Source organism: Gobio gobio (genome assembly GCF_949357685.1).
Source record: "Gobio gobio genome assembly, chromosome: 19".
NCBI classification, from domain to species: domain Eukaryota; kingdom Metazoa; phylum Chordata; class Actinopteri; order Cypriniformes; family Gobionidae; genus Gobio; species Gobio gobio.
Window position 1 is genome coordinate 42,348,641 of NC_137112.1, and position 20,584 is coordinate 42,369,224.

At 39.5% G+C, this 20,584-nt stretch overlaps 1 protein-coding gene across 1 annotated transcript in view; it reads right to left on the minus strand.

The window, feature by feature from the left end:
- The window catches only part of itpr1b (inositol 1,4,5-trisphosphate receptor, type 1b), a 226,924-nt gene that overhangs the window by 93,718 nt on the left and 112,622 nt on the right, over positions 1-20,584 (minus strand). The window contains exons 39-43 of the mRNA XM_079844798.1: positions 16,028-16,139; positions 12,674-12,709; positions 6,825-6,860; positions 1,982-2,029; positions 260-389 (exon numbers count right to left, since the gene is read on the minus strand). Coding sequence (XP_079700924.1) covers positions 260-389; positions 1,982-2,029; positions 6,825-6,860; positions 12,674-12,709; positions 16,028-16,139 — 362 coding nt within the window. The remainder of the gene's footprint in view (positions 1-259; positions 390-1,981; positions 2,030-6,824; positions 6,861-12,673; positions 12,710-16,027; positions 16,140-20,584) is intronic.

A 20,584-nucleotide genomic window follows, 5' to 3' on the forward strand; every position in this document is an offset into this window, starting at 1 on the left:
TCTCTTTTACAAGACATTTACGCTCTAATTCACTCGCTAGACTTTCTTAAGCAGGTGTGTCTGGTGACTATTCACACAGGAAGTGTAGGTGCCAGGTTCTTGTCGCCTGGCAACAGCGATGGCTCTTGGACACGTAGCAGAAGAAAGTGGACGTGGGAAGGGAATCATCTTTAGAGGCAGGGTTTTACCTGTTGGTCTGTATGTTTGAAAAGGTCAGTTTATATCATCTATTATAGCAAACACACATACAAACACAAACCTGCAGGAGGTTTAGTCTGTACTCCAGGGGTGAGCGGCCCGTTGCTGAAATTGGTCAAACTCTCTCGCCTGCCTCCTGGCTTGAAGTTGCCATAGTAACGGTTCACCAGGACTTGCCTCAAAGCTTCACTCTGACAACGGAGAAAGGGGTGGAGTAATGGGAAGGGCATTATGACATGCATCATCACCGAACATCAATGTGGCACCACGACAGGACATCATCAAATGGTCAATTTGAAAACAAATTAATAAATCATGAAAATTAACACATTCTCTTGCAGACTTAAAAACACGTGGTTGTTTTTGTTTACTGTGCAGATTTCTTCTAATGAAAAAGAAAAAAAAAATTGTGGGCATTCGACCCAAATCAAGCACAGGTATAGTAAAAACAGTAATTAACACATTTTGATATCTAGGTCTTCATCAGAGAAAAAAAAGGGGGTCAAAACACCGCAGATGTCCAGTAATATTAATATCAGTTTTCCAACACTTAACTTGAAGCCTGTATACCATTCAAAAGTTTGAGATCAGTAGTAAATATTTTAAATATGTATATGTATATATGTATATATATATATATATATATATATATATATATATAAATCAGGATGATCAAAAGTTTAAAGACCTTTCAAATAAATGCTGTTCTTTTAAATTTTTAATTTAGCAAATTAGCCTAAAAAAAATTATAATAATAAATAATAATATTTAATAATAAATATGAAAATCAAAAATATTAAGCAGCACAACTATTTTCACCACTGATAATAATAAGATATATTATTTGACCGCCAAATTTCCATTTCCCATCCCAGGAATAAATTACATTTTAAAATAAATAGAAAACTGCTATTTTAAAATGTAATAATATCTCACAATATTGCTGTTTTACTGTATTTTTAATCAAATACATGCATAAGTGAATTTTTAAACATTTTAAAATTCTTACTGTCCACAACACTTTTGAACGGTATTGTATACGAAATGCAAAATGGCAATGGATTATACTGAATTATGATGCCTATTATTATTCATGTCAAACCTGTAAGAGCATAAGTCATAATAAAACCATTGACACTGGCTGTAAATTATACGACGTAATTCTTTACACTTTGCAAAGGTGTAACCTTGAACAGGTTAACCAGCAAGTTTTATAACTGTCTGTATGAAAATCTCAATAATGCGTTCCATAAACAGGCTTCAATTAAAGTGTTATTTAATTGGTTCTGTTTGTGGGATGCCTCTCAACTCCTCCTCAAGACCAATCCCCACCTCGCCCTGTTACGTTTGATTAGTGCAGTCAGAAAGAGGTCAGAAAGGAAGACAGAATCTGATAACGCTAGATCCTTTTTCTTAGTCGCATCTGACCTCGTAATACCAGAGACCTCGGATACAAGACACCACACCAATTAAGAGTAATCCTAATTCAGTGATTACACAGATAACCGTAACCCGACTGCTCGCTCCAAACACCCCGAATCAGAGTGGGTGGAAACACACACACACACAAATACATACACTCACAAATACAACATCAAGATGTTTAACACCTATAAACGCATCCATCACCACCTTCAAACCTATAGAGCAAATAGTCTTCCCGGTTTTTCAGTGAAACCTCCACCCATTTGGAGCAGACAGTAGGGTGTGAAGGGTAAGTTTGTGAACGGGCGGCTCAAGCAGTGGCCAGGGTGTGCGTCACGTGCCCCATTTCTTTACCTACCCTTCTCTGATCCTCCAGTTGCTTCTGGGGCTGGTTTGGATCAAACTCCTGAGTGACGCGAGTTAGCAGAAAGCAAAAAGGAGGGAAGAAAAATGAGAAGCATAAAAAAAGAAGGGGGTCAAGACTGAGAACATTAGTCACTATTTTGACATGCAAGAAAAGTGGGGCAGATTACATCATGCAGTTAAATAAGAGGCATGGTGTGTGTGTGGGAGCAGACAGGCACTGCATGGGGAACATCATGCAGAGCAAAGTAAAACAATCATCTTTAGTTTATCCATAAAATCTTAAAAAAAATCCCTGGAAGGAAGTAGGAATGAAGTAACAATACATTTCATAGTGTTTGTTTTTTCAATTCCCTGTTTTTTAATGAAACAAACTCGACAGGATGTTTGTTGCTATCCTATTCTACAGGCCATCTGTTTTATGTCGGACTTTAGCTCTGCTTCTACGACAGCAATAGCAGGAATGAAACCATGTTAATTACATAAGCACCACACAGGGCGCCAAGCCATGAGGGAGAGGAAAGAGAGAGAAAGATTTCGTTTTTTTTTTCATCCAGATTACATAATGGAGCCTGTGTACTATTGACACACACTGCGGCTCATGCCCTCAGCTGCCTTGGTAAAGCACTTGGTTTGATTTTTGTCCCTCTTTCTCCCTGTCTGTCATATGCTCGGTCTAATTCTGGTCACTTTTTTGCACCCTTGGGTTTTTTTCCTCATTCAGTTTCTCCACAGGCATTTCAAAGAACAATTTAAAGGATTCAGCAGGAGCCAATCCACAATATTAAAAACATTCAAGAAAATCTGAGAAATAGACTGTTTACTTAATGTCTCTGTCTTTTGTAAAGCAATAAACTACACGCCACATAAAGCATTGGAAACGACAATCAAAAATGACAGTAAAACGGAACAAATATTTTGTTCATTCGTGATAAGATACATTATTATGTTAAGGCCAGTTCACACTGCACTGAGAGACGGCGACAGACGGCAACATACCGCTCGTCTGGTTTTGTCGGATGGGTGTGTTACCCCTGTCTGTAGCGGAGTATACATGGACACTAATAATGCGATTGCAATTTTACTAGTCGCACAGTCAGAATAAAAAACCAAGTCAATCGGAATGAATTGGCCATATCTGATTAACATTTAATGTCGTGTGTAATGAGCTGATGTTGAATAAAAATGTCATAAATGACTGTTGTGTCGTTCTAAGGGCCAGATTTAATAACCAGGGCAAATAAGAGCGAGAGCGCCAAACCAAACCAGCTCTGCGCGTGATCTACTGACGACGCACAAATTAAAGAATACAGATACAGCCGGATCATTTCCAAAATGACCAACGCAATCTCTCCTCCCATACATTTTGCGTCTGAAAGGGAAATTCAAACAAATACAAATACAATAAGTTCAGCTGCAAAAATAACTCTGTCCACACCTTTTCAACGCTAATTTATCACTGCGTGTCTTTAGTAAATCCTGACAGTAGTTTTGTAATGCCAAAAGGGGGTTTGCGCTGGCGCAAGTTGTTAGTCCTTCCACTCATCAGGTCTTATCATACACCCGGAGCAATGCGACGCCATTTTTGCTAGTTTCAGCCCGACGAAGTTATCGCTTTCACATCCAGCGCCACGTTGTTTAAATAGCAAATGCACTCGCGCCCATCTGTTCACCCATGGCGTGCTGGACTGAAAACGAGGTGTGTTCTGGTGCATTGTTGATGCGTTGCTATTTTAAAGCAACTGAAAAGGACTGCGGCATTTTTAAAATATTATAAATAAAAGATTCCTCTCTGGAGAAGCGTTCAGTTAGCCTGGCTCCGCCCTCCTACGTACTTCCGCTCAAGTTTCATTTTCCTTCAGTACTCCATCTGGGACTGCGATATAGTCTTAGGTTTTCTCCGAACAAATTTTTACCGGTCCAATCAGCCAACAGAGGGAGTGGCTGAGAACGATGATGTTGATGTCGTGCGCTAGTTTGAGTTGTAGTTCAGTAATGGCGGCGGAGAAAAGACTTGAGCGAAGCCATTCATTCGGTTGTGGCACCGCTGTCGAATATCCAGAAGTTAAAGCCGGAGCAAGAACAATCTTTGCTGAGTTTTGTTGGTGGCCATGATGTTGTGTCCTGGGAAAAGTTTGATTTTCCAGCTCGCTCCGTTAGTGGTGAAGGAGTTGGCTGAAGTAATTGTGTCTCGTGCGGTCAGAAGGTATTGTCATCATTTACAGGGGCTAGTCAGTGATTTTATTGCCATCCGTCTCCCTCCACCCGCGTAAAAACCCCCGGACGAATTACCTACTGTTTTAGACAAACAACAAGGTCGTGTGGTCATTTAATTGCTGTCCGAATACACATCTCTGAGTTTTCAAGAATATATCACTTCAAAATTCACTGTTTATATCCTTTTTGACCCATGCAGAGCACCGTACGGTTGCATTTCGCTGTAATTTGGATGCATTTCTAGACTTGTATTTCTTTAAATGCTGGCAAATATTTTCAAGAGCAATATATTTCATCACAGCTCAAAAAATCAAAAGAAGAAAAGCATGTAAACATTTGATGTGTTATTTACGCCAGCATTTATTCTTATCATACCAATATATGATATTTTATTTACAGCAAACAATCATGTTACGCACCACGTGAGCAGCGCGTTCCCGATCACAAAACTCTCCCCTCCACAGTGAATAAATCACAATCCGAATGCACAAGGTTTAATTTTTCTAAATTTTTCAACCAAATATCCAAATAAATCTAATTATTAAACTAAATGAATCATATAAACTAAATTACTGATCTAATTACAGATCTAAAGCCCACACTGTCACTGTATGATAACTGAAATGAACTGATGAAATCACCGTTTTCTCCAGAATGGCTAGACGGCTGAATAAAATTATGCTGCATTATTTTCCTGTTTAACACTGTAAAGCTGCTTTGAAACAATCTGCATTGTTAAAAGCGATTTATAAATAAAGTTGACTTGACTTGACTTTATCACTGAGGTGGCTGCACATTTATTTTTACGGACTTCCATAAGAGAAATAAAGGCGAACGGCGCATGACATGCATCACGACCAAACGTTAGCGATTGGTTATGGCAGATCCAGAGTGGCTCTGGGTAGATCCAATAGTTTTAATCTTCAACAGAGTTCCCGCCTTCAAGGAAGTAAACGCTTGTCAATGGAGAGTGGCCAGACTCTCTGTACAAATGAAATGTACGAGAGTCTGGTAGGACCAGGCTAGCGTTCAGCCTTTCCGCTTGCAAATTCCACCATGTAAATAGCGAATCCGCCATGGTGCAAGTGCAACTGGCTTTTTAAAGGGAATGGGAGATGAGACTCTGATTGCTTTATTGCACGTTACGCCCAAAACACACATGACTCATTAAGAGACTAGGCACAACCCTTTTGGACCATGCGTCTGGTGCATAGACCGTTTTTTTTTTCTCTTCGTTAAACTAGCAAAAGTGGATTCGGACACGCCCTGAGGGCACCTGCTTCAGACAAGACGCTTAGATTGTTAAAATAGGGCCCATCGTCTGTCAAGTGGAGCAGGACAACATCCCACCAGTCCAGGTTTCGGACTCTCATCCACAGATGCCTTGTTTTAGGTGCAGTAAGGGGTGTATTTAATGATTGATAAACACAGGTATAAGCAGCACAGCACAACAGTTCATTTGCTCATCTCCTAATTAGGACCTGAAATAGATCAATACTGAGGGCCAGATTTACTAACAGCTTGCGCAAACCCTCTTTTGGTGTTAGTAAAAGGATTTACTAAAGTGAAGCAGTGAAAAAACTGCTTCCAATTCATCAATCGTAGACGTAGTAAACGTAGCTTGTGTCTGTTGGCGTTGGTCTGCTCTCATTTTTGCAGAATGAACGTTGAATCGGTGTTTGTCAGGTCATAGAAAGTGACATACTGTAATCTGGTGGTGTCTGTTGGTGCAGTATTATTAAATAATATTAATATGAATAATATCATTGTTAATATAATAATATTTTGTATTATTGGTTTGATCATTCGCAATGCCTCATTGGAGTGGGAGGTCAATTTGGTTTAAGAGAATCTGAGAACTTAAGTACAACTTAACGTATTTTATATAACAATTAACCACACATCCCATAAAGCATTGCAAATGACAAACAAAACAGAAAAATGTGAAAGTATTGACTTTCAGTCATTCATAAGATATGTTATAATTTAATAATAATTTATACTGATTGGGGGATCCATCGAGGATCCTTCTTCAGAAAATTTACAATCAAGCATTTGGTTTTTATTAAAAAATTTATAAAAAATTTATTAATTTATTAAAAAAAGTTTTTTAAGAAAAATGAGTAAAAGAAGCATATATCATTGCCTAATCTCTGAGCTCACGGTACGCTTATGTTGAAAAGTTCATGTGTTATCAGGTAATTCCTCAATGGAGAAAATGAATGGGATTTTGACGTCCAGAGCCCAACTGCTACGCTCTAATCAGCAAGACCAAAAAGAGGTCAGCTTATCTCCAGACTGGGGGGAAAAAATCTTGTGTGTGCCAGCGTGAGGCTTTGTTTTCCCATTTGCAGGGGTAGAGATGACTCAAAGGAGAGAGAGAGAGAGAGAGAGAGAGAGAGAGAGAGGCTATTACAATGCAATGAGGCAAGGACATGGTATGAGACGATCAACTACTGTCTGCAACAACGCATATTCCCACACCCCAGGCCAAGGGTGGCGGGGGCGAATAGAGAGAGAGAGAGGCTTTTACAATGCAATGAGGCAAGGACATGGTATGAAACGTTCAACTACTGTCTGCAACAACCCATATTCAGGGAGCGAATATGTGTTGGACACACCTCTGCTAGGACCTCTGGTTCTGGTGGGGGTGCAAGCTAATGGAGATAAAAAGTCATGAGTTAGTTAATGCATATTAGCCTCTGGCATTGTTAGACCGCTTTAACGCCTTTGACAAACTAGAAAGTCATTAACGCGGACCCATCAGATTTAACCAGCCTGAGAGAATACACTTTTCTACACTAAGCGTCTGCAGTTTGCGAAGTCTGCATCTATGCCAGCGCAGGGTTGTTTGACCTCAGCTGGTCAGCCTACGTGCCGACTCCTTATCAAAGGGGGTCATCTCAGGGGGAAGAATGAATGTGCACGAGCTAAATGTGCACACAAACACATTTTAACCAATGATAAAAGGCTTAAAAAATGTCAAGGTATCCATGCTGAATCTCAAGCAGTTATGTAATGCGCTCTCAAGCCGTGACTTGGCAGAAGTGAAAACATTACTCTGTTAAGTGTTACCAAGTTGGGCGTGGAAAAAAAGTGTGTGTGTGTGTGTGTGTGTCTGTGTGGCTGATTTTCAAAACGGTATGTGCAACTTGTTTGGTCCTGTTACAGCATTTAATCCACCTGGGTTTGAGAGTGTAAGTATTTCCACAATCATTAGTGCTTATTTTGCATTAGTATGACAGAAAAAGACAAAAAGTCGTGCAAGAGCAAAAAGGAACGAGAAAGCAGGCAACATGCACGGCATGCAAACGGTTCCTTGCTTGACACGTCAGAGACAACAGATAATCATTCCGATAACATACAAAATGCAGTTTGATTTCATAAAAATGTGTTTGATCTAAACGGATGCAAATAGGAAATTATGAGCACATTAACAAAGGGAAAGAGGGGGGTTCTAAATTAGCAACAACTGTGACGCACGCGCATGTTTGTGTGAGTAATACTGCAACCAGTAAGGAATCTCCCTTTCTTGCGACATCATATTTCAGCTGGAAAATAATGCCGCTGCAAAACACAAGGTGTGAATGTGAAATGTCCCTCTCTAGCCACCATAAAAGCACGCTTTCATCACATGCTATAAAAAACACTTTCTTGTGAATTTCCCCACAAGAAATCAACACTGAACATCCATCCATTTGCACATCCTTTCATCCATCTAGAAATAAAATTGAATTGAAGCTACTTTTTTACTTCCAGTGCAAGTCGCAAGTTTGTGTGTCACAAGTGTGAGTACCAGACAGATCGCACATTCGCTGATGTCACAGCTTTCTTCTTTGCGGTGCATGTCAATGGCGAGAAGCTTTGAGGGCTCGTTTCAAACACATCATTGTGGACAAAAGCACGCTTTAAAAGCTGACTGTCATGACATGAGCTCAACATCTTGAATGTGCGACTGTCTCATAGCTTTTGGCCTGAAGACTAAAGGCATCTGGCTTGGTGACCTAATTTATGCATTTCACTCTAATAAGATACCGTGGCTGTATCAGAAGAACACAAGGGTGGCGAGGAGGTCTAGGATGTTGTATGCCCACCCCTCATGCCCACCGGATGGTCTATGGCACTGCCAGTGTCTCTTGGTAAACAGCCCGACGCACTTTCATTGGCAATTACTGCAGAAGGTCACACATCAGTAAAGAGCCTGGATTCCAGGAAAAAAACGAGAAAAAAAAAGAAGGGCAGGTCTTATGTAACCTCTGGTTGAGAGCTGGCGGGAGTCCAGGAATCGTGCTGCACAAAGGAGAGGAAACTGGGACAGCGGCGCACGCGGGGACGGATGTGTCCACAGCTCCCCCAGATGGACGGCTGGAGAAGTGCAGAGGAGGAGCCAGAGATTACACAGGACACATGAGGACAACAGACCCCGACTGACACACACACACATGCGCACGCACACACACTACTGGAAATGACTGAATCTACTGAATGAGAGAGAGAGAGAGAGAGAGAGAGAGAGAGAGAGAGAGAGAGAGAGAGAGAGAGACACGGACAGACAGAGAAAAAGGAGAAGAGTAGAGAAATAAAGAAAGAAAGAAAGAAAGAAAGAAACCGAAAAAGAAAGGCAAAAGAACAAAAAAAGAAAAGGCAAAAGGAAGAAGGAGAGAGAAAAAAGATAGAAAAAAGAAAGAAACCTAAAAAGATAGAGTAAAAGAAAGAACAAAAGAAAGAAAGAAACCGACAGAATGAAAAAAGAAAAAGAAAGAAAGAAAGAAAGAAAGAAAGAAAGAAAGAAAGAAAGAAAGAAAGAAAAAGGTGAAAGAATGAAAAAAGAAAAAAGACAGACAAAAAAATTGACTTGCAAAAGGCACAAAAACAAAAAGAGCAAAAAAGGAACAAAAAAGCTAAACAGCGAAAGAAAGAAAGAAAGAAAAAAATCAAAAAAGAAAAAGGCGAAAGAAAGAAAGAAAGAAAGATAGAAATCGAAAAAGAAAAAGGCGAAAGAAAGAAAGAAAGATAAAAATCGAAGAAGAAAAAGGCGAAAGAAAGAAAGGTGAAAGAATGAAAAAAGAAAAAAAGAAAAAGGAAGACAGACAAAAATAAATTGACTTGCAAAAAGGCACAAAAACAAAAAGAGCAAAAAAGGAACAAAAAAACAAAACAGCGAAAGAAAGAAAAAGAAAGTCAGTTGTGATTGTCTAGCACAGTCCAGGTGAAGGACACACACACACACACACACACACACACACACACACACACACACACACACTGTTCACTCCATCCACGTTACACAAGCTTCCCTGCTCAGCAGCACAGCCGCATCATCAACCTAAAGCTATATTATCCTCCCCATCCCTCTTACATCACTCACACACAAACACACACACACACACACACACACACTCTCACACACTCACACACACACAGCCGCGCCATACCCCAGAGACTTACACACAGTGATGAGAGACACATTCTCTTATGTAATATAAAGATGAAGAGAGAGAAGAGTTGTATGTTATGTGACTACAGGCCAAGGATGGACGGTCAATACATGTGCAGGCAACACGTGTGTAAGTGTGGACGAGGGCTCAGACTCACGCAACAGGTGCTTCCACACAGACAATTGATTGCACCCTTGTGTGTGTATGTGTGTGCGTATGTACATATACACACGTGTATATAAATGTGTATGTGTGCGCGCGTGTGTGACAATGGGCGTTTATCAGGATCAACTAAACGCTGGATTTTCAAAAGTACATGTGTCAGGCAGCTTCTGGGCGGTCCTTGGCCAATGAAAGCTGTCCTGGAGTCCAGACCTTCTGCCTTCAGTCTGAAGGTCTGGCTATGCGAGACTAACAATACTGTAACTGTGATTAAAAAAAGAATATTTTCCTTGTCCCTGACAAATGTGGTCAATAACATTCCTCTGGATATGCCCTTGTCAGCACTTCCGCCTTATCTTTCACTAGTAAGAATGTATAGAGAAAAAAAGCACACACTGCATTTTTAAACGTCTCAAGCTTACTATTTGACGTTCTGTTTTTCCTAAAAACGGAGGGTATGCATTAATCTTGTAAGATACACATTTCTGCTGACACCAAAACACCATTAAAACACCCATACACACCCTTTACTGGCCTTTTACACATCTCCTGCTACTATTCAAATAATAAAGGCTCATGAGACTCAAACAGACACACATATACACTTATAATAACAATAATGCCATGAGTGCTTGTTCACCCATTCCCACACAACTGCATGAATGTTAAAGAACGTTCACACACGCCTTCCTGTTATGGGGAGACTGGGTCGCATTTCATCCCTGGAACTGATAGGAGAGCAGTGACTATAAATACAGTATGAACTCCCACCGGCCTTTCCGACTTCAAATTAAAACATGCAGATGCTCACGTTAAAGGGATAGTTCACCTAAAAATGAAAATTAGCCCATGATTTACTCACCCTCAAGCCATCCTAGGTGTATATGACATTCTTCTTTCAGACGAATACAACCGGAGTTATATTAAAAAATGTCCTGGCTCTTCCAAGCTTTATAATGGGAGTGAATGGGAGCCTAAAATTTGAAGCCCAAGAAAGTGCATCCATCCATCATATAACTGCTCCACACGGCTCCGGGGGTTAATAAAGGCCTTCTGAAGTGAAGCGATGGGGTTTTGTAAGAAAAATATCCATATTTAAAACTTTATAAAGTAAAATATCTAGCTTCCGGCGGACAGCCTTCCATATTCAACTTACGAAGAAAGTGTAACGCCTCTCGCAGTTCAAAACACTTACGCTATGTTCTACGTCATGCATCGCATCAGTTACGCTTTTTCCTTAAGTTGAATACGGAAGGTGGTCTGGCGGAAGCTAGATATTTTACTTTATAACGTGTTAAATCTGGATATTTTCCTTCACTTCAGAAGGCCTTTATTAACCCCCGGAGCCGTGTGGAGCAGTTATATGATGGATGGATGCACTTTTTTGGGCTTCAAATTTTGGGCTCCCATTCACTCCCATTATAAACCTTGGAAGGACATTTTTTAATATAACTCCGTATATTGTATTCGTCTGAAAGAAGAATGTTATATACACCTAGGAAGGCTCGAGGCTGAGTAAATCATGGGCTAATTTTCATTTTTGGGTGAACTATCCCTTTAAATTCGTATTTAAAGATACATTCTCACTGCTCAGATAAAAAGAAGTCCACAAACCAGTGCAACCACAAAGTCCAGTGTTGCATAAACTACACTTATTGTATTAAGATTAACGTTTGAAAATCTCCCATTGATTTTGAGATTGTTTGAATATTCACTACTCAAAATCAGTGATCTTAATACTGGATTACGATTGGTCTGCTTTCTTGCATTTATTTGCATACTAAATTTGGATTGGGAACAAAGGTTGAGAAACGTTTACTGCAACATGCTGATGTATATATCGGTGTAAATATCTGGACGTTAATAAGAATTTCAGATGGATGGATCCAATTCAGAAATCTAATTTTCTGTATTCCGGCTTCAAGTCTAACTGAGGCTGCTCTTTCTACACCCTTAAAAAAGCATTTATGCATTTATGAGCATCAGAGATGCATTTGCGCTTTTTTACAATATGGTGTGTAAATACCATGCTGTTTATGATTTATGCGTTTATTTTTGTGAACAGTTGACTGAAAACTCACACGTGGCTGCAACGCATTTTATTTACTCATAACCGAAGCATAAAACCTAAACTTACCTAAAACTTACTATGCAAGCATTTGTATTTAAATGCAAATATAATGATATCACGATATCATATCACAAAAAAAAGATTTATAGTGATTATAAACTGTTGAAGTTGCATTTATATGGTTTGTCAGATCAAGAAATCAGAAACTTCATGAGCCATAATTTCACAACTTAACTTACCTGGTTTGGCTACATTTCAGTTTCACTAGTTCATTAGTGTTTTTGGCTGGATTAATAACAGTAGATGTGTTATTATAGGAAAAACTCTAGCGCAGAACCGGGACACTGTAATGACCTGGGGCTTAATGTGAAAAACACAGCGACAAAAAGGACATGTCGTGATGTCCCTGTTAACCAGCTCCTGTTGTTGCGTCTCAGCAGTGAATGTAACAGCAACGTAAACTTGAATTAACACTACACAGAGGAAGTGTGAACAAAAGTGGTGGTCTGATACACTTACACACAGTTTCACCAGCACACTATCTAAAACAAGGCCAGTGGTAAAAACACATGCACACAAACACACACTGAAACTATCAGGTGAGGTTAACTGCACGCAACCTCAACACATGGACAGACTACAAAACGGCTGTATTGTGGTGAAGTCACGTTGACAAACACCAGCAAAAAAGCTCAAAGGAAAAGAGAACAAGCACTAAGTAGGACGACTACATCGGCGCGTGAGAGGGAAGACCAACTAAACATGGCAAATAATAAACCCAAAAATAAAAACAAACAACCTCAGCCACATCCAGCTCATCATCAAAGGCAATTAGCTGGAAGAGAAGAGCATACAGCAAAGTTAGTATTGTGAAGGAAGGAATCAGAGAACGCTCAGAAGAACAATGTTAGTTAGTGACATAACACACGATTATTGTGAGTGTTATTCGTCAGCATTAGCCTTGAAAGCATTAGTTGCTAATTACAAAAAAGTATGATGTAAATTTGACCAAATCTTGCCATTTACAGTTAAAGACCACATGAAATTCACTTGATGAGAGCAGTGCTTTTTTCCTTGACATAAAAATGAATGAATTGAGAGTACAAATTTAAACACTTATCATGCAGCAAACATTTTAAAGGGATAGTTCACCCTGAAATGAAAATAAAGCCATCTTTTACTCACCCTGCTGCTGTTCTAATGCTCTGTCCTTCTATCTTTTTCATACCTAAAAAGCAGAAATTTAAAAAAACGTCCTGCACGCGCTCCTCCATATAATGGCAGGGAATAGCGACCAGGCTAAAACATAACAAAAATGATACAAAAGTATCACGTAATGATACAGTGAGACGCGCGCCATATATGGAAAGTGTGAGTGCGCGTTACTCTGTGTGAGTGCGTGCGAGACGTCACCAGCCCCTCACGCTTACTATAACTCACACTGTTGTCATGGCACCCAGGATAAACACACGCGTGCACCATTTTGAGAAATCAGGCTCAATAGAAACAAACGTGACTCGTCTTTTCCAGAAGGTACATGATAAGAAATAATACAATAATACTAATAATAAAGGTAAACCTCCTGAAGTGAATGTTGTGTACCGGTTGTCATGACAAGATTGCGTGAGCGGCTGCTAACGTCTCGCACGCTCACACAGGAACACGCACAGAGTAACGGCCGGGCTCAGTATTTTGACTGAATAATACGGTTTCTTTCTCGCAAAATCTGATAGTATGCCTCCTGAACACTTTCCATATATGGCGCGCGTCTCACTGTATCATTACGTGATACTTTTATATCATTTTTGTAAAAATTAACCTGGTCGCTATTCACTGCCATTATATGGAGGAGCGTGTGCACAATGTTTTTTTAAATTTCTGCTTTTTAGGTCTAAAAAAGATAGAAAGACAGAGCATTAGAACAACAGCAGGGTGAGTAAAAGATGGCTTTATTTTCATTTCAGGGTGAACTATCCCTTTAAAGGCCCTATTCATACAGAATGCGTTTTTTGCAGTGAGAGGTGCCTTTTTAAATAGTTTTCTATTGGCAGTGAGAGTTTTGCGCGTTGTTTATGCACCCCGGGCTCCTCACGTTTTTGTAGGAGCGCTCTGAGAGCCTGAAGTTGAAAAAAAAAAAAAGAAAAAGAACAAAACTTGTAGCTTTTTTTCCATTGTCCAATCGAATGAACGGAGAGGCGGGCCTTCTGTTGTGGTGATGGTAACCTTGATTAGACTGAGGCCCCGTCCACAAAGAGATGCGTTTAGCTGTATACTTTAAAATGTTGTATCTTATTAGCGTGTCGTCCAGACGGATCCGCTGTTTTAGGAGCCTAAAACCGGGTCCCAGAGTGGATAAATCTGAAACAGACACCCTTGCGTTTTCGTGTTTACAGCCAATTCGTATATTTTGTGAAAAGGTGATGTCATCACACCCCGTCCCGCACGGTAAAGACTAGAAGGGATACAACTACGGCCACTGGGCATGTGCACATCAATACTGCGTTGTTTAATTACTGTATTTGCATTATTGTAAGGTAGGTTTAGGGTTGGGGTAGGTGTAGGCGTTAATAAAACACATCTGGTAAGTAGCACATTTATTTATTGTTATTTTATCGTGAGATTTTGCCTAATTTCCGAGCGTTGCTGTACCCCTTCTAGCCACAACTCTTCTTCTCAGTTTTTAGTGTATTTCTGTGGCAGAACAACAGCGCCACATACTGGTCTGGCATGTATACTACATCGTTTTGAGTCAGTTTCAGTGGTTTCGTGTGTACGCAGATATTTCTAGAGACAAGGGAAAAAAAGATTGGATAGGGAAAGCTCTGGCTTCGTGTGGATGTGGCCTGACAGGACAGCTGATTTGGGGGTTGCCTAGCAACATAAAAAACGCAGCGCACTGATACTTTCTCAATTTAAATAAGTCAACCAAAAAAAAGGCAGTACAGTTTAAACCTGAAAAACACTTTCTGTCTGATCGGGCCTAACTCTCTTTCCCTGCCAGCATTTTTGATCATTTTCACAAGTTTCATGGCAACCAGAATATTTTGTTGTATGAATATCTGAATATGTAATACATCTAAATAAATAAAAAATAAAAAAAGCAAGACCCTCTGCTTTTAAACCTTTCATTCCTTTTTTATCCACACTTAAATGTGGATAAGTTTAATTAAAAATGCAACATTTTGAGCAAAAAGCTGAGAAAATTGTGTTTTTGTCAAAGACTACATCCAGATCAGATTCAGAACAATGATCAAAACATAGATGGAGTAGATCAAGTCCATCAACTCCTCCAAAGCTTCAGAGTCCTTTAGCTCGTCCTGGGTCAATTTCAATTTCATTTTGTTTTGATTTATATGCTGTTTAATGTTTGATGATCATTTTATTGTACATATGCATCTGCTTACATGTGATATTGCTTGTTTCTGCTTATACTTTGCCTGTTTTTTTAATCAGGAAATTCAGTAATCTTTCAGATGTCGTCATAGCGCCCCCTACCATATAACTTTAAAAACACATAAAGCCGAAAATTTTCGTCAATGTTGTCAAATATCTTGAAAAACTACTTTAAAAAGGACTTAAATTAAACAGTTTAACTTTAAATTCTTACTGTCCGTTAATGGTTAACCAGTTAATTATGAGCATCCCTAGTCCAGATATGAAATTAAAACCATAAACACTCTCATTCTGATTTCATGGGGTCTTTAAAGCAGATGTTTGATATAGCCAAAGTTACCATAATAATAAAATCTTGGGTGTTCAAATATGGTAGTGAGGTTAATTGGGTGTTAATTTAGTGCTAGCAAAATACTAGAAATGGAGCGAGGTTTTAATATTTGGATGAATCCCACATTAGTAAAATCAGCATGTTTTATAAAGTGTTATAAAGACATGAACAGATGCATGTGTGTGTTTGTGTGCGATTATGTATATAAAAGTATATAGGCTAATAAAAACAGCATGTCAGATGTGTAACATGGCCTTTGAACTTGATTTTTGGCAGTACTGTGGAAAGAGTCTGTTTGGGGATTATATATAGTAGCACACGGCAAGGGATTGTTGTAATTTTTTATCAAGATGAGTAATAGTTCTGTAGAAGAAGGGTTGTGTAAGTGGAAGGATATTATTTTTAATGCAACTGCAGTGTGTGGGTTACCTTGTCCCCATAGCCTCGGTCTTTCGTCATCATTTCTCGAAGCGTCTGCAGAACTTTTATGCACAAACGTTCCTCGTTCTCCTCTAAAAGCTGTTTAGTGTGTTTTATCAGTCTGTAAGAGAAAAACACAAAGTATGTTTTAATAATGAGAACCCCTCAAGGCATGATTCAGGATCTATCTATATGCTTTCATTGTAGGGATGATGATACAATGATCAGGCATAACATTATGACCTAATATTGTGTTGGTCCCCCTTTTGCTGCCACAACAGCCCTGACCCATCGAGGCATGGACTGCACTAGACCCCTGAAGGTGTGCTGTGGTATCTGCCACCAAGATGTTAGCAGCAGATCCTTTAAGTCCTGTAAGTTGTGCGGTGGAGCCTCCATGGATCTGACTTTTTTTTCTGCACATTCCACAGATGCTTGATTGGATTGAGATCTGGGGAATTTGGAGGCCAAGTCAACACCTCAAACTTCTTGTTGTGCTCCTCAAACCATTCCTGAACCATTTTTGCTTTGTGGCAGAGCGCATTATCCTGCTGAAAGAGGACACAGCCACCAGGGAATACCGTTTCCATGAAATTAACTTCAGTATTAACTTCTTGAGCAATTTGAGCTACAGTAGCTCGTCTTTTCTGATCAGACCACACAGGCCAGCTTTCGCTCCCCACATGCATCAATGAGCCTTGGCCGACCATGACCCTGTCGCCGGTTCACCACTGTTCCTTTCTTGGACCACTTTTGATAGATACTGACCACTGCAGACCGGGAACACCCCACATCACAATTTGGCCCTGTCAAACTAGCTCAAATCCTTACGCTTGCCCAAATGTTCACTTGCTGCCTAATATATCCCACCCACTAACAGGTGCCGTGATGAAGAGATAATCAGTGTTATTCACTTCACCAGTCATAATGTTATGCCATAACGTCTCGCACGCATTCACAGGAGTTTTTTTCACGATTATTGTGAGTGTTATTCATCAGCATTAGTCTTGAAAGCATTAGTTGCTAATAATTTATTTATTTATGCATTCTCTTTTCATGGTAATGCAACATGAAGTGCTACAACAACAATCCTCAAACACAACAAAAATACATTCCATGACAAGAAGACCAGGAGTAGGATGAAAAAAAAAAATCTTATAAACTCCTACCCCAATCTTATATTAAGAAAGTCACAAATTAGATACAAATTAGATTAGAATTACAAAAAAGTATGATGTAAATTTGACCAAATCTTGCCATTTACAGTTAAAGACCACATGAAATTCACTTGATGAGTGCAGTGCTTTTTTCCTTGACATAAAAATGAATGAATTGAGAGTACAAATTTAAACACTTATCATGCAGCAAACATTTTAAAGGGATAGTTCACCCTGAAATGAAAATAAAGCCATCTTTTACTCACCCTGCTGCTGTTCTAATGCTCTGTCCTTCTATCTTTTTCAGACCTAAAAAGCAGAAATTTAAAAAAAACGCTGTGCACACGCTCCTCCATATAATGGCAGGGAATAGCGACCAGGCTAAAACATTACAAAAATGATAAAAAAGTATCACACAATGATACAGTGAGACGCGCTCCATATATTGAAATTGTTCAGGAGGCATACTATAAGATTTGCGAGAAAGAAACCGTATTATTCAGTCAAAATTCTGAGCTCGGCCGTTACTCTGTGCGTGTTCCTGTGAGTGTGTGCGAGACGTTAGCAGCCCCTCGCGCTTACTATAACTCGCACTGTTGTCATGGCACCCAGAATATACACACACGCGCACCATTTTGAGAAATCAAGCTCAGAAACAAACTTGACTCTCGTCTTTTCCAGAAGTTACATGATAAGAAATAATACAATAATACTAATAATAAAACCTCCTGAAGTGAATGTTGTGTACCGGTTGTCATGACAACATTGCGTAAGCGGCTGCTAACGTCTCGCACGCTCACACAGGAACACGCACAGAGTAACGGCCGGGCTCAGTATTTTGACTGAATAATACGGTTTCTTTCTCACAAAACCTTATAGTATGCCTCCTGAACACTTTCTATATATGGCGCGCCTCTCACTGTATCATTGCGTGATACTTTTGTATATTTTTTATAATGTTTTAGCTTGGTCACTATTCACTGCCATTATAGGAAGGAGCGCGTACAGGACTATTTAAAAAAATTCTGCTTTTGAAGTCCAAAAAAGATAGAAGGACAAAGAGCATTAGAACAACAGCAGGGTGAGTAAAAGATGGCTTTATTTTCATTTCAGGGTGAACTATCCCTTTAATATATGGGAAAAAAGTAGTAAGTCACAAAGTCACATGAATAACAAAATGTTTTCTTCAAATTGTGACTGAATTACACATAAACAAGTAAAGAGTGCTCATTTATTATTACTGAAGCTGTGAAAGCTATAAAAGAACAATAGTACATTTAAAAAGAGTAGAATATTTAAATTTTCCCTATAAAAATTTGTTTTTAGTGGTGCTTGCGTAGCAAGGCATCACTATTACTATCTAGCCCGAAAACGGTTTTAGTGATGCCTTGCGAAGCAAGGCATCACCATCACTCTCAAACATACATATTAGTGTTGCTTGTGAAGCAATGCATCAATATTGTTATTCTCCATATTTTTATTATTAATGGTGCTTGCGTAGCAAGCCATAAATATTATTTAGATCGGTTTTTATTCATCTTTATCTTATTCTTATTCCGGACAACATTTTGTCCCGCTACTCCTCCCACAGTTTTTGTCACAGACCCATGAATGAGGTGTCAAAACGTGCGGCTTATTCGGGAATGGTGTGCTATATCTTTTCTAAGGGGTCGGGGGTGCGGTGTTCGCCCCAGGGGCGAAAAAGTAGCGAAAAAAATCCCATAGACTTAACATTGCAAAAAAATTTAACGAGTCATAACTCTGAGCGAGGATTTCGTAGAAACTCGTGTGTCATCTCATTTGAAGAGGCTGACAGGCCCTTTAAGATGACACATCGCAAAGGGGTGTGAGTTGTACCCCTGGGGTGCAGGAGCTGCCTAAATTTGCCCCATTGACTTATAATGGGGAGGGACGTCCCATAAAACTCATGCGTTTCTCTTACAATGGGAAATTGCATAGGGATTTTGTATTGACCATAGCTCTGGCTCACAGTGTCTCAGAGACAAGGGGGTGGGCTCAATTTACTCAGACAGCCAATCACTATCTCAGGATCATTGTGAACCTATGAAGCCACGCCCTAGCAACCATTTAGAGCTCCCTAGCAACTGATCCCATAGACTTCCATTGAAAGAGATCAAAGGGATATCTTTGGATAGAAGTGTCATAGAAACATGAGGGTGGGTTTGTTTGACTGGGGGCATCAACAGCCAATCACAAATCACCTTCAACTCTTCCTAGCCACGCCCTAGCAACCATTATCAAGCAGCCTAGCAACCGTTAATCACGACCTATATCTCTGCCTCAGAACATCATAGAGGCATGGGGGTTGGTTTATATCATTCATACTGACAAGCAGCCTTTGGAGTATTGTCATTGGATGCTGCCAAGCCACTCCATAGCAACCAAACAGAGTACCTTAGCAACCGTTTACCAAGACCTATATCTCTGCCTCAGAACATCATACAGACATGGGGGTTGGTTTATATCATTCATACTGACAAGCAGTATCATCATTGGATGCTGCCATGCCACTCCATAGCAACCAAAAAGAGTACCCTAGCAACCATTTACCAAGACTTATATCTCAGCCTCAGAACAACATAGAGACATGGGGGTAGGTTTATATCATTCATTATGACAAGCAGTATCATCATTGGATGCTGCCATGCCACTCCATAGCAACCAAACAGAGTACCCTAGCAACCGTTTACCAAGACCTATATCTCAGCCCCAGAACATCCTACAGACATGTTGCTTGCCTTTTTTTCATTATCCGGGTGGCGAATTTTGCCACGGCAAGCACCACTCACATTTTCTTCAGGAAATGTACATTCTAGTTTGCACATTACTGTTGTTAATAAAACTTGATTTTATCTGCATTTATATATTCAAGCTCAGTGCTTCACTATTAAATTTCCAATAAACAAACATTTAATATTATTAGTAACTGCACTTATTAACAAAACAATGCAAAACAACAGTAATTTTATGGTTATGATACATTTTCCTCCAGTGCCACCAAATCAGGTGCTGGTGCTACCATCTGTAGAACTTAGTGAAGCTGGTGCCACTGCTCTCAAATGTTAGTCTGATACACTTACACACAGTTTAACCAGCACACTATCTAAAACAAGGCCAGTGGTAAAAACACATGCACACAAACACACACTGAAACTTATCAGGTGAGGTTAACTGCACACAACCTCAACACATGGACAGACTACAAAATGGCCGTATTGTGGTAAAAAAAAATGTAATAAATAATTTAGTGCTGGTAAAATATTACAAATAGAGTGAGGTAAAAGTGATACATGTGCAAATCTTTATTAGATCTCAAATATCAATCCATTTTTTATACTTCAAATTAATGTTGTGAAATTCACATCTACATTTATTAAATTATTTTAAA